We start from the raw sequence: 12864 nt of genomic DNA, 5'->3' as shown, positions 1-12864 counted from the left end.
AGCACACCTGGATCTGGAGTCCTAGCCGGCAGGATGTGCGAGCCCCCTCGCTTCCGTTGTCACCCCGTCTGCGTACTTTGTTACGGCAGGTCTCAGAGACGCCCACGGCCAGGCGTATAAAACACGGCGGCCCCATAGGACATGGGCCCGAATTCCACTCCCAATGGTAAAGATTACGATTAATTTCTGACTACCAAGATCAGTGATCTGTATGTCAAGTTTCTCAAGAAATAAGCAATCATGGCTTTCCATCACTGCGTATTTTATTTACCTCAGCTAGGTATTTACAGATATTTGCTAATATAAAAATACAATGGCCCGGCGGCCGGAAAGTTGAGGCCATGCAACCCTTACTTCTTCGTGTCCAAATGCTCTAAGGCTTTAAATAGTTCAAGGTATTTCCACATGAAAAGGACTCCACAACATTTATATGCACAGAGAATGGGCTGAGAGCTCAGTATCTGTATTTTGTGGAGTAGTCCTTTGGAGACACCACCAGGCCCCGACCCTTCCGGGCGCCTCGGTACACGGTCTCGATTATGTCTATCATTTCCTGCTTGTCTTCCATGGCCCAGTTGATCTTGTTGTTGTTCCCAGTACCCAGGTCAATCATGATGTGCTTGTTCCTGCAAAGAGGAAAACAGGGGGGTCAATGCTCACAAAAATCCTTCTAAAAAAGAGTTCCATGAAGAAGGCTTTTCTGTTTTGCACCTTTACAAACTGTCGTTAAACATCATTTAAGAGAAGAACACACAGTCAAGAGGATCCACCATGATTCAGGAGAAGATGAAAACAACCTAAATGCTACTTAAAAACACACAGCTTGCGTGGGGAGCAAGCTCTTTCTGTACTCTTCTCTGTCTCCTTAGGACAAATACCCTACAGGGTAGTCGAAAGCTCAAAGGACACAGTTTTTGTCACTTGGACCCAGAGGGTTGTACTAATTTACTCAGGAAACACAATGGATGAGTTTTCATGGTGCTCTTGTGAGCACCTAGTGTACATTTCATTAAAAATCCTACTAACTGTGAAATTAATAATGTTTTGGATTTTTATGATTAGAGACATAGACAATTCTTTACAAATGTATTTCTTAAGAGGCTACTTTTAACAATGATTTATATGTGCACTTTATAGAAGATATTAACCCTGGTTGTCCCTGATGCACTAATTTTTCCAGGTTTGCTGAAGACTGATTAGTTTTAATTACTTTAACTCCTCACTTCCCTAAGAATGAAGTGCTCCATCCACCCTGCAGTCTTTGGTCTGGCCACCTTTTAACCGGAGTGAGCCTCCAAAAGGCAAATCCGATGTTCCTTTTCTGCCACAAAATTTCACTTCTAGGATAACATTCCACATCCTCACTCTGGCCCAGGAATCTGGGGGGTCTGGACCCTGCCCCTCCCCCTCCCTGGCAGGGGGGATCTGGGTGTCTGGACCCTTCCCTCCCGCCCCCTCCCCCAGCAGTCTCCCACCATCGCCCGCCAGCCACTCCGTGTCCTCTCAGGCTCCCAAACACAGCATGAAGCTCATGCCGTGTGCCCGCCCCCCAGAAGGCTGGAGCTCATCCCAAACCTATCCCAGCTGCCACTTAGCTCCCGCCACCCTGACTCAGTGTTTGTGTGCCTATAAATACCCGCCCTCTGGCACCTGTTTCCCTCTGCTAATTTACTCAGCTGTTCCCAACCTACGAAGTTCCCTGATGGCAGGATCCGCGTCCCAGCACTAGACCACAAAACCTGGCAGGACTCAATATATATACATTTAGTGAAAACATTAACCGAAGTGCCACCACGCCTCGTCTTAGAACTCTGGGTGGCAGAAAGAGACGTTCTCTCTCTGGTGCAGCCTCTGTCCTAAAACACCCATGTGCACAGACGGCGGGGGGCTTCTTTCTTTCAGCCTCACTCCCACCTGAAGGGCTAGGGGAGCATTTTGAAGAGCACGACAGAAAAGGCCTAGACTGCCTCCAAGAGCCCGTGAGAAGAAACACGGACTTGGAGAGCACAGCCGGTGCCGGCTCCAAAGGAAGGGAGGACCTCGCGTTGCTGGGGGTGGAGGAAAGGGACCCTGTTACTTGGCAGGACATCGCGATGGCATCCTGCGGTTCTGTGGGAAGGACTTGTAATGACTGATGCCCTTGGATATTCAACTGAAGGAAAGCAAGCAAAGTCTTGAAGGTGCTGTCTGGTTTCTCCCTGGTGCTCACAGCAAAACGAGAGAGACAACCTAGCGTGAGAACTGCGAACAAAGACTCAATTCTCAGCCTCTCCAGATGGCAGAAGGTGCTGAAATCCAGCAACGGCTGCAGAATGGGGGGTACAGGGAAAAGGAAGCCACACGACCTACTGCTGAAGCCCAGGAAAGCCCTAAAGGCCAAAACGTTCAGTCACAAGAGAGGGAGGTGTGCCTCACGGATCTTCCCCGATGCCCAGGCCAGGGACTCGGCTGCAAGGGACAGAGGGTACAGTGAAAGGAGATGACAGAACCCAATGTGCTGCTGGCTGAAGGAGGCTGGAAAACGGCCCAGCTGCGAATGCCTTTCATGAAAAAGGGAGGAAAATCCAGGCAAGCACCCTCCCAGGGCTGGGGCATCGGCCCCCTTCCTCCTCACGTCCCCTTGGGAAACCAGACCTGTTTCCTATGCTGTCCCACACCGTGTGCTGGGAGAGCTGGGGCCACAGACAAGTGGTGTCCAGGAGCCTAAGAAGCCTTGTCCATACCTGATTTTGCATATGAGAAGGATGTGAGTTTTCGGAGCCAGAGGGCAGACTGGTAGGCAAAATCCTACACTAAACCCTGTGAATTTCCTGCCCGATTCCCTGGGACTGTGATATGATGGGGCATAAAGACTCTGACAGATGTCCCAAAAGTTTCTGATCAATCGACTTTAAAATAAGGAGATAATCCTGGATTATCTGGATGAGTCTATTCCAATCACAGCCCTTAAGAGCAGAACAGGAAATCTCAGAGACTGTGCAGACTTCAAAGGCGGAAGGGCCTCCAGGAGCAGGGAGGGGTCCCAGCGTAGAGCCGGCAAGGAGTCAGAGACCCCGGACCCGTGAGCACCAGGAACTGCATTCAGCCAACAACCCAAGTGAACCAAGTGGCTTCTTCCCAGGCTGACGGTCCAGGTAAGGGCCCAGCCCGATTCTGACTTGGTGAGACCCTGAGCGGGAACCCACTGAGCCTGCCCGAACTTTGACACAGCACTGAGCTCATAAGTGGTGCTGTGTTAGCTACTCAACTTGTGCTCGTTTGTTACACAGAATATAAAGCTAATCCACACCCTACACAATCCACCCAAACATTCCTTGCCAGCCAGGGAGCTCTACTTTCGGAGTATGGTCTAAGGCTTAACACTGCTATTTACCAACTTCTGTATTAACAATAAACGGTAAGAAATTTTGACCAAACATCAAATGGTGATTCCTTTCTACATTAAATCTCCGCGACAGAACTTTTTTAAAATTCACGACGTTACTTGACTTTACTACCTAAATACCATCAAATATAAAGATCTCCTGATTACATCAAACTTCCAGACCAACAATATTCAACTGAAATGACAAGTTTAAGAGAACATACCTGAAGAAAAACATGACGGTGCATGGATCGTATAACTCATACATTTTGTTGAAGTCAGGCACTTCTGTAATATCCACAAGATAGATAACTGCAAAATTTTTCACCTAGGAGAGATTGAAACAACCCTGTACAGTAACACACCATTTTTTTATTCTACAAAAGCACGTTAAAAACAAACACAAGAATTTGTATATAAGTGGACAATTTTCAAACCAAGTCCCCAACGTTCTTTCCCATTAGAGCTAATACACAGGGAGATGATTCAGCACGTTCGGGTTCCTGACAACTGGCTGCTTACGCCTCGCTTTACCGCTTTCACAACAGCAAGTTATGAGAGTCCCACCGAAAATGTCCACAGGTACGTCATTCATGCTGATCCAGTAATAACCTATCTCAAACTTTTCCAGATTTGTACTTCTACAAATACTTAATTGCACACAGGAAACCACTATTTTAAAACCCACTGCTAGAATCTGCTGCACACCTGCCTTTTTGATCCAGGGGTGCACACATGCAGATACTAAGACTACTACTCCAAATAATACTATACACAACAAATTTTCTTTCATTTTTTTCTAATTGCAGATTCATCATAGCAGATTTAGAAAACTCAGAAAACTGTAAATAAGACAGAATCACCTCCAGTCCCAACCACCAGAATTGCTACAAATGTATTTTTTTTTTAATGTTTATTATTGAGAGAGAGTGTGTGTGTGCAAGTGGGGGACCGGCAGAGAGAGGCAGACAGAAATCTGAAGCAGGCTCCAGGCTCTGAGCTGTCACCACAAAGCCCAATGTGGGGTGTGAACCCACGAACCATGCGATTATGACCTGAGTTAAGTCAGACACTCAACGCACTGAGCCACCCAGGCGCCCTGCTACAAATATATTTTTGGTAAACTCTTTCCCATTTTTTCTGGCATACACACACACATATTAATCTGTTTATACTGCTTTAACAAAATATGATCATTCCATGCCACAGTACTTTATATCCTGCTTTAATTATGAGCATTCTCTTATACAAATTACATACTTTCCCAAAGCACAATTTTCAGGGCTACATAATACTTCATCAAACAGCTATGTCATTAGTTTATCATTCCTCCATTATTTTCTGATTTTTCCTGAAAATAAATAATTCAAATTTTTCATTAGTACCAATTATTCACCTGTGAACATTCTTACCTTTAAATCTATGTACATATTTCATATTTCATTATTTCCAAAGAACAAACTCCCAAAATAGAATCTCTCCGACAAAACACATGACATTTTAATGGCCCCTATGGGGCGCCTGGGTGGCTCAGTTGGTTGAGGGTCCGACTCTTGCTTTCAGCTCAGGTCATGAGCTCATGGTTCATGTGTTTAGGGTGACAGCGTGGAGCCTGCTTAGGATTCATTCTCTCTCTCTCTCTCTCTCTCTCTCTCTCTCTCTCAAAATAAACAGTGCAAGACGGTGCAGGGCTGAGGTCTGACCAACAGAAGGCATTAAATACGGACATGTCCCACAACTGGCTGCGAAAGGAGGGAAGTTACTGAGGGACCCAGGCATGGAGCTGGGGCCCCTCCTGGCCACCCCCCATTTCCCTCTTTCCTGGTGACAGAAGACAAGGCAGCTGTGGAATCGAGTGTGCCACACACCGCGTGTCCAGATGGCCTCTGTGGCAAGTGTTCTTTTCATACTGCCGCGGCCCTCAGACAGCAGGGCTGGAGTACAGCACACGCCTCTGCAGAGCTTTCCGGCAAAAGGGACCCTGTGCATCCGTAGGTGCTGCCTACCCCTACGTTTCACTTCATCATTATTCCGTTATTACTTTCCATGTAATACAACAGAGCTATCACAACTTACACTGACAGATGTTAACCTTATAGTAAAACCAAACAAACACGTCCACTTGTCCCCTAAAGCGTAAACTGCCAATGCAGTGAAAGCCCAAGATGCCACTCGGATTCAGTGTGAACTATTTAGCCAGTTGGCTCCAGTTCCTAGAACCTCCACATCTCCCAAGTTAAAGCAGAAACTGACACAAGAAACCACGTCCTCTTAAAGTGATCAAAATATACCACCTGTTTCATACATGAAGATATTCAATTACCCAAACTCAACGATACAATCTTCACTATAAACGTTGGTTTTTACAGCGAGACTTTGAGAGCAGGCCCTACTTCCCTTTGCCTTCAATGAGGAGGAAGAAAACGGTAGCTCGTTCAGAAGTAAAACAACTAACGACAGCACAGTACTTAATTCTTTTCTTCCCCTCTATGTAAAGTACACTATGGTTCTCCAGATAAATCTAAGGCTTTCCGAGGCTAGGAACCACGTCTGTTCTCTTTACTGATGTGTCCTCAGAGCCAAGCAGTACCTGACTCATACACGGGACCAGTAAACGCTTATCGAGTGAATTTGAACAATAAGCTTGCATTCTGAAATACAAGAAACACATTAATGTCACTAAAAATGTGTTTTTGGACAGTGTGAGCTTAATCACGTAACGCTGAGTTCAAACAGACCTGCCCGCAGGGTTGGTGGGGTGCCACTTCGGTCTGACGGGAGGCTCTCAAGCTCCTGCAGCTCAAACACCGGCAGAAAGCAAGGGGCTGCTCACCCATCCGGGCGGCCAGATGAGAACCGCACGCGGCACCAAGGGGCCTTCCTAGAAACCTGTACAACCTACCCAGTCTTCCCCCTGGAAAAGCTACCATTTATCCAAGCTGCTTCTAATGCGGGTTACATGAGTTGTCGTGATGCTTTCCACATGGTCTGAACGTTTCACCCCCACTGACGAACCCACAGTTAACTAAAACTCTGTGTATGTTTTATAAAAGTGAAATGAAGCTAGGAGTCTACTGTATTTTCTCCATTTAAAAAAACGTTCAGGGGCGCCTGGGTGGCTCAGTCGGTTAAGCGTCCGACTTCAGCTCAGGTCACGATCCCACGGTCCGTGGGTTCGAGACCCGCGTCGGGCTCTGGGCTGATGGCTCAGAGCCCGGAGCCTGCTTCCGATTCTGTGTCTCCCTCTCTCTCTGCCCCTCCCCCGTTCATGCTCTCTCTCTGTCTCAAAAATAAATAAAACGTTAAAAAAAAATTTTTTTTAAATGTTCATTTTGGGGTACCTGGGTGCTTCAGCAGGTTAAGTGTCCGACTTTGGCTGAGGTGGTGGTCTTGGGGTTTGTGGGTTGGAGACCCGCGGTGGGCCCTACGCTCTCAGCACTGAGCCTGCTTCAGATCCTCTGTCTCCCTCTCTCTCTGCTCCTTCCTCACTCCCACTCTCTCAAAAATAAAATACACATAAACAAATAATGTTCCTTTTGAAAATATAGAAATGGAATGGAAAAACCACTACTGGGGCACCTGGGTGGCTCAGTCGGTTGGGCGTCCGACTTTGGCTCAGGTCATGATCTCACGGTTCGTGGGTTTGAGCCCCGCGTCGGGCTCTGTGCTGACAGCTCAGAGCCTGGAGCCCGCTTTGGATTCTGTGTCTCCCTCTCTCTTTCTGCCCCTCCCCTGCCCACACCCTGTCTCTCTCCCTCTCAAAAATAAACATTAAAAAAAAAAAGAAAAAAGAAAGAAAACCACTACTATGTGTCCAGCCCCGTATTTTTAAGCAAACTCTACCCCAAATGTGGGCCTTGAACTCATAACCCTGAGATCAACAGTTGCATTCTCTTCGGACTGAGCCAGCCAGATGCCCTTAAGTTATACAACTTGTTTAAAAAACACTGGGCTGGAGCACATGGCTGGCTCAGTCAGAACAGCGTGCAACTCTTAATCTTGAGGGTGGGAGTTCAGGCCCATGTGGGGTATACAGGCTACCTAAAAGGAAAAAAAACCCAAAACTTAAAAATATAGGACAGTCAAATAAAATCAATAGTATGGGTGTCTTAAAGCAAAAAGTGTTTCCCTTTCCCCAGACCCACAAGCTCACTTGTGAGGAAATCATATACATTCTGTTTTCTCCAGCTGACATCATTAACTGATGCCCATGTCATCGAAGAAGCTGTTAGAAGATAACTTCTAACAGCCAAATAACATTCCATCCCGTGAACAGGACATTCCCAGTTTAAATCCCAACCGTCTGTTTCTGAGCCTGGACAAACTACGTGCCAGCACCTACCCCTGGGAGCCATCGTGAGGACCACAGGACAGGTCTGTTTCCCACCTGGCAACAGGATGCGTCTAAGGGTTCAAACGCTAGAGCTCACGGTCATCACCATGTTCTCCTATCATGAGACACTGCTGTTGTTTCCAGTTATGACAGAAGTTATAGCAAAGGTCTTGTGGAGCATAAAACTTCGTCTATTGAAGACGCGGGGTTACTAGGCATAAGGTATGACTATTCTCAAGGCTTTTTATACGATGCCAAACTGCCTCCTGAAAGGAGATCCGTTCTACAGGTACCTCAATATTAACTTTCACCTTTTTAGCTCTGCTATATCTAAGAAACGATAGCACACTATTTTAATGTGTGTGTCTCTGAAGTTTACTTAACCGTGAGAATTTCCTCTTTTTTAGGTTCCTTGCCTCTCTACCCACAGGATTTATTTATTTATTTCATTTTTTAGGAGTCATCTTTTTAAATGGCACTTTAAACTTGTTTGCCTAAGTCTTACTATGTCTAAAATAGTATTTTGCCTGCTATATTGGCAGTAATTTTAATTGGCTGTTCGACAGGATCTTTTAAAAACCAACGACTCTATGTACAAATTTCATTTCTATTATCAAGTTGTTTCTTAATGTACATATTCTTTTGATTGTCTACAACAGTAACTATGATTTCCAACTCTACCGCCTACACGTTTTATAAGCACCCCTCCTTTTTCGTCACCAAGTCACGGATTAAACTGTTCGGTAGTCCTTCTACAAGCCACTCAACTTGCCTCCAAAAAGTAACTCCTGCACATCACTGAGACTGAGGCTGGCACATGACCCCAACCACCACTCCACCCTCTTGTATGGGACTCCTCCTCTGGCTAAGAACCCACCTAAAATGCTGGAAAAAATCTTATGGACTGCCAACTGGCACTATGTATTTTATTTATAACAGTCGATTTTTAGATAATTCATGTCAAAGCCATCAAAAAACTGCACGATAACTTTATTTTCCCCAACTACTATTTGCCCGATTAGCTCAACAATAACTCTCGAAAACTCTGCGATGTGAGTGGTAATGATACTAACAACAGTGGCTAAGAATTATGGAACATGCTGCTTACATGAGACAAGAAGTGTTCTGGAAGTCTTTTATATTCATTCTATCCTCATGACTGCCCTCTGGGTTAGGCACTACCATCCCTTTCCCACAGATGAGTAAAATGAGGCACACAGACAAGTTATTTAAGGTCATACGGGTAGTAAGCAGCAGAAACAAGCTTGGTCTCTACCCTTACTGCCCCTCATAGCTTGCTCCTAGCTCCAAGGCTGTTATTTCCAGAAACACAAATCCAGAGCAAACATACACATTTTGTTGGCTCTTATGAGAACATCAACTCCCAGTAGAGTTCAACTTACTTTATGCGAGGTTTAAGAATGATCCCCCTAAGGGTGCCTGGGGGGCTCAGTCGGTTGAGTGGCTGACTTTGGCTCGGGTCATGATCTCGTGGTTCGTGGGTTCGAGCCCCGCGTTGGGCTCTGTGCTGCCAGCTCGGAGCCTGGAGCCTGCTTCAGATTCTGTGTCTTCCTTGCTCTCTGCCCCTCCCCCACTCATGCTCTCTCTCAAAAATAAACATTAAAAAAAAAAATGCTCTTCTCTAAAGTCATTTCTAAAATGTTCCATACGTATATTTGTCTTATATACAATTTAATGAGAATGTATGCTCATGAGTCAATGATATCATTGAAGCTTTGCATATTTTAAACTACTTATTTGGGCTTTTAACACACAAAAATTAAATGTCCTGTTTATTCTTCCCCGTTATGGGATTTCGGTAACAGTGAGCTGTCACGAACCTCCTACAAAACGGCAAGACACCTCAAGACAGCTCAGAGATACACCAAACAGTCTCTCTTTGAAGCTGTGTATAAAATCAGCTGTTAATCAGGAAGCTTTGCTTATTACCACTCCAGCAAACTCCAGACATCTGTAAAATCGTTCAGCACATCTCTTACGTCTTCAGAGCAGCTCCAAACTACTCCAGCATGAGGTGGGGTCGGGAGGTCAGCAACGTCAAAGCATCAAGTCAACACACTACATTCCAGGAGAACAATCTAATCAAGTCCAGCCTAAACGGCGCAACTTTTACTCACTTTAAAACAGCTGGGGTATCCAAACAGGGCTCGTAACAAGATGAGGAAGATCCCCCACTATCTGCCATTTCTGCAGAGGGAGATTTTTAAATAGAGAGTTAAGTTGTTCTTTATACTAAAACTTTAAATTTCAAATATTCCTGTTGAGATTCCCCAAAAAGGGCTTCCAGAATTATAAACTCATATTTTGCCTTTATACCAAGAAAAAAAGAAAACCATAATCTCGTGATGCATTTCAAGTTTGCATTTTTAATAACTATACTATAACATTATATTAAAAGTTTACTAGGACAGAAATCCAAATTTTGGGACAAAAGAAAAAATACCTTAAAAAAAAAACAAAGAAAAATACTCAAAATGAGCCCAATTGAGCCATTCTTATCAACAGGTTCAATACCAGAAAGAGTATGTCCACCAGCGACAGCGTCTGTAACTGACAGAAACGGATGAGAAAAGAACAGCTCTGGTAAAAGTCCCTAAAAACTTACATTCACTCACAAAATCTGTCTCCTAGCTAAAAGCATTTTGCTGGGTTTTGCTCAGATATGAGAAGCCAAACGAGCCTCACATCTCTAATTACCGTACCCTCGCACTGAGGGCAGCGAGAGCTGGACGTCGCCTGGTGTTCACACGGTCGCCTGCAACACAGAATTCGGGGCACACACCCGAAGTCATTTCAAAGTCAACAGAGCGACAATTTGCTTCTCAGAAAAGTGTCCTTAGGCAATTCTTGACTCAACTGGCTAGTATCTGCCCCTGACCACCATAGCCTAAGCGAGGCGTGACCCCCTGGCACCACCTCATTTATGCCCTCTGACCCCAAATGGGAGGACCCCCAGCGTCAGAAAACTGCCGCTCTCCTGAGTTCCCCAGGCACCTCCTCAAGCTCCTTGGGGAAGAGGAGGGGAATGACTGCTAATCACAGCACCCATATTCTGATCCTGACCTCTGTTGAGGGGTTTTTGAAAGTCACATCAGAATTCCCAGGGGAGCTGGGCCTGTTTCTGGACCTCACCCCAGATCAAAAGAATCAGAATATCTGAGGTGCACTTGGGGAAGTATCCCAAGTGACACTCATGATGACTGACACACACGAATGGTCCCTAATGTCCCCAATGCCATCACCCCATCTCACTTTGCCTCTCTTACCAAATAGGAAACAGTAAAAACTAGCAATAGAAGATCAGATAGTTTTTTTTGATGTTTATTTATTTTTGAGAGAGAGAGAAAGACAGAGTGTGAGTGGGGGAGGGGCAGAGAGAGAGGGAGACACAGAATCCGAAGCAGCTCCAGGCTCTGAGCTGTCAGCACAGAGCCCGACACGGGGCTCGAACCCACAGACTGCAAGACATTACCTGAGCCAAAGTCAGCCGCTCAAACCACTGAACCACCCAGGTGCCCCCAGATAGTTGTTGTTTTTTTTTTTTTAAGTAAACTATACCCAATGTTGAGCTCGAACTAATGACCCCAAGATCAAGAGTCGCATGCTCTACTGAGCCAGCCAGGCGTTCTGAAGGTCAGATAGTTTTTCCTTTCCTAAATACAAAATACATCCTCACATCTTTGCTACCTACTAAAAGGTGTTGTTTTAACCCCTTATCCCTAAGAAAAGATGGCTTCAACCCTTCCATTACTTTTACTCTCAGTTGGCAGTTGGCGGGGAGCCCCACGATGGGCTCTGTGCTGACAGCTCAGAGCCTGGAACTGCTTCGGATTCTGTCTCCCTCTCTCTCTGCTCCTCCCCCGCTCACACTCGGTCTCTCCCTCTCCCTCTCAAAAATAAACATACATTTAAAAAAAAATCGCCATGCGGAAATTTAGAAAAGCGCTCAGCCCCCCGTTATATAATAGTTGCCAATGACATCACTTCTGTTGTCAAGCAAGACTGACTAGCCAGGGGACTAACACTAAACATCAGGAAAACTAGTACCACAAAGCACAATTCTATTCTCTCCTAACATCTCCTGCAAATGAATCACTCTAAGCTATAAATCAAGTGACTTACAAAGAGCATCGTGGAGTAAAGGGGAAAAAAGACTAGAAGAAAACCAGATTAACATGAAAGTTCTGCTTTACGAGTACGATAAGCAAGGTAGCAAAAATGGACAACCCTTTAAACTAAACTATTTAAGTAAACTCGATCGTTCTTCCCAAAACCTGTAGGCGTTTGTTCATGGCACTATAGAGAAGGAATCGTGAATCATTTTTAAAATTTGAAAATCTGCGGAAACTTCTCCCAGAAAAACCACAGGACCTACCCTGTACAGTTTCAGGACCACAGCCTCCCACCACAAGGTAAGAATCCGTGTGCTAATCTAGCGAATGTGCTGCACGCCAGGAATAAAGGCACGAGGAAGGAGCACCGGACGGATTCTAACCTCACTTTTAAATTCTACCGCCAAACAGACAAGCAAAAGCAATGCCGGTGAAATGAGCAAGCTGATCACGGAACGCAACCCGAAGCGGCGGAGCTGCGTTACCTTTTCGGCTATACTGTACAGGACCTCGTCCATCTTCATGCAAGTGGGGTCCCAGTCGTGTCCAAACCGGATGACGACCACCCGGTCTTCCTCCGAAAGGATGGCCTGGTCCACCTGCCAGCCGTTGTGCAAGTGCGGGAGCATGTACGACATCTTCAGGGCCGCTCGGGTACCTGCGGGACAGGAATTCCACGCACCCGCTCCTTCCGGCCAGACCGCACTGCCGGCAGGGGGGCCACGCGTCGCCCCCGCCCTCACCCCTCGGTCCCGCCGCGGGGAGGGCGCAAGGGCCAGCACGAGACCCTCGGAAGGGGGCCTGGACCGAGGGGACGCCCGGCGGGCCACTGCCCGGGAGCGGGGCCCCGAGGGGGTCTCCCCCCGAGGGGGTCTCCCCCCACCTCAGTTCCCCGCCCCCTACCTCCCCGGACCGCCGTCCACTCCCGCTCCAACCGCACGCACCTCTGACGCCTAGAGAGTCCCGCGCTGCGGTCCTTCCGGGCGTGGACCCGCGCCGGACAGTGCGTGCGCGCCGACGTGAGCGTGCGCGTG

At 46.5% G+C, this 12864-nt stretch overlaps 1 protein-coding gene across 3 annotated transcripts; it reads right to left on the bottom strand.

The window, feature by feature from the left end:
* Nucleotides 1-241: 241 nt before the first annotated feature.
* Nucleotides 242-12836, bottom strand: TXNL4A (thioredoxin like 4A). 3 transcript variants are annotated; one of them, XM_049620305.1, is made up of 4 exons: nucleotides 12775-12836; nucleotides 12316-12488; nucleotides 3589-3692; nucleotides 242-626 (listed from the first exon to the last, which is right to left on the bottom strand). In XM_049620305.1, the coding sequence occupies exons 2-4, from the start codon at nucleotides 12466-12468 to the stop codon at nucleotides 455-457; spliced, it is 429 nt and encodes a 142-aa protein (XP_049476262.1). In that variant the 5' UTR covers nucleotides 12469-12488; nucleotides 12775-12836; the 3' UTR covers nucleotides 242-454. The 3 variants fall into 3 exon arrangements, with proteins under 3 accessions (XP_049476262.1, XP_049476263.1, XP_049476261.1); XM_049620306.1 differs by lacking the exon at nucleotides 12775-12836 and adding an exon at nucleotides 9836-9905 and having other exon boundaries at nucleotides 12316-12402; XM_049620304.1 differs by lacking the exons at nucleotides 12316-12488; nucleotides 12775-12836 and adding an exon at nucleotides 6103-6124.
* Between the last annotated feature and the right edge of the window lie 28 nt (nucleotides 12837-12864).

The sequence above is a fragment of the Panthera uncia genome (genome assembly GCF_023721935.1).
Source record: "Panthera uncia isolate 11264 chromosome D3 unlocalized genomic scaffold, Puncia_PCG_1.0 HiC_scaffold_8, whole genome shotgun sequence".
Taxonomy (NCBI): Eukaryota; Metazoa; Chordata; class Mammalia; order Carnivora; family Felidae; genus Panthera; species Panthera uncia.
Note: the sequence above shows the minus strand (reverse complement) of the source record. Positions and strands in the feature narration are given on the sequence as shown.

Excerpts from the sequence above, each read along its gene's own strand:
- TXNL4A (XM_049620305.1), bottom strand. The coding sequence starts at position 12,468 with ATGTCGTACATGCTCCCGCACTTGCACAACGGCTGGCAGGTGGACCAG. Across the intron at positions 3,693-12,315 it reads TGTACAGTATAGCCGAAAAG|GTGAAAAATTTTGCAGTTAT; the intron begins GTAACGCAGCTC and ends AATCTCTCCTAG. Across the intron at positions 627-3,588 it reads ACCGTCATGTTTTTCTTCAG|GAACAAGCACATCATGATTG; the intron begins GTATGTTCTCTT and ends TCCTCTTTGCAG.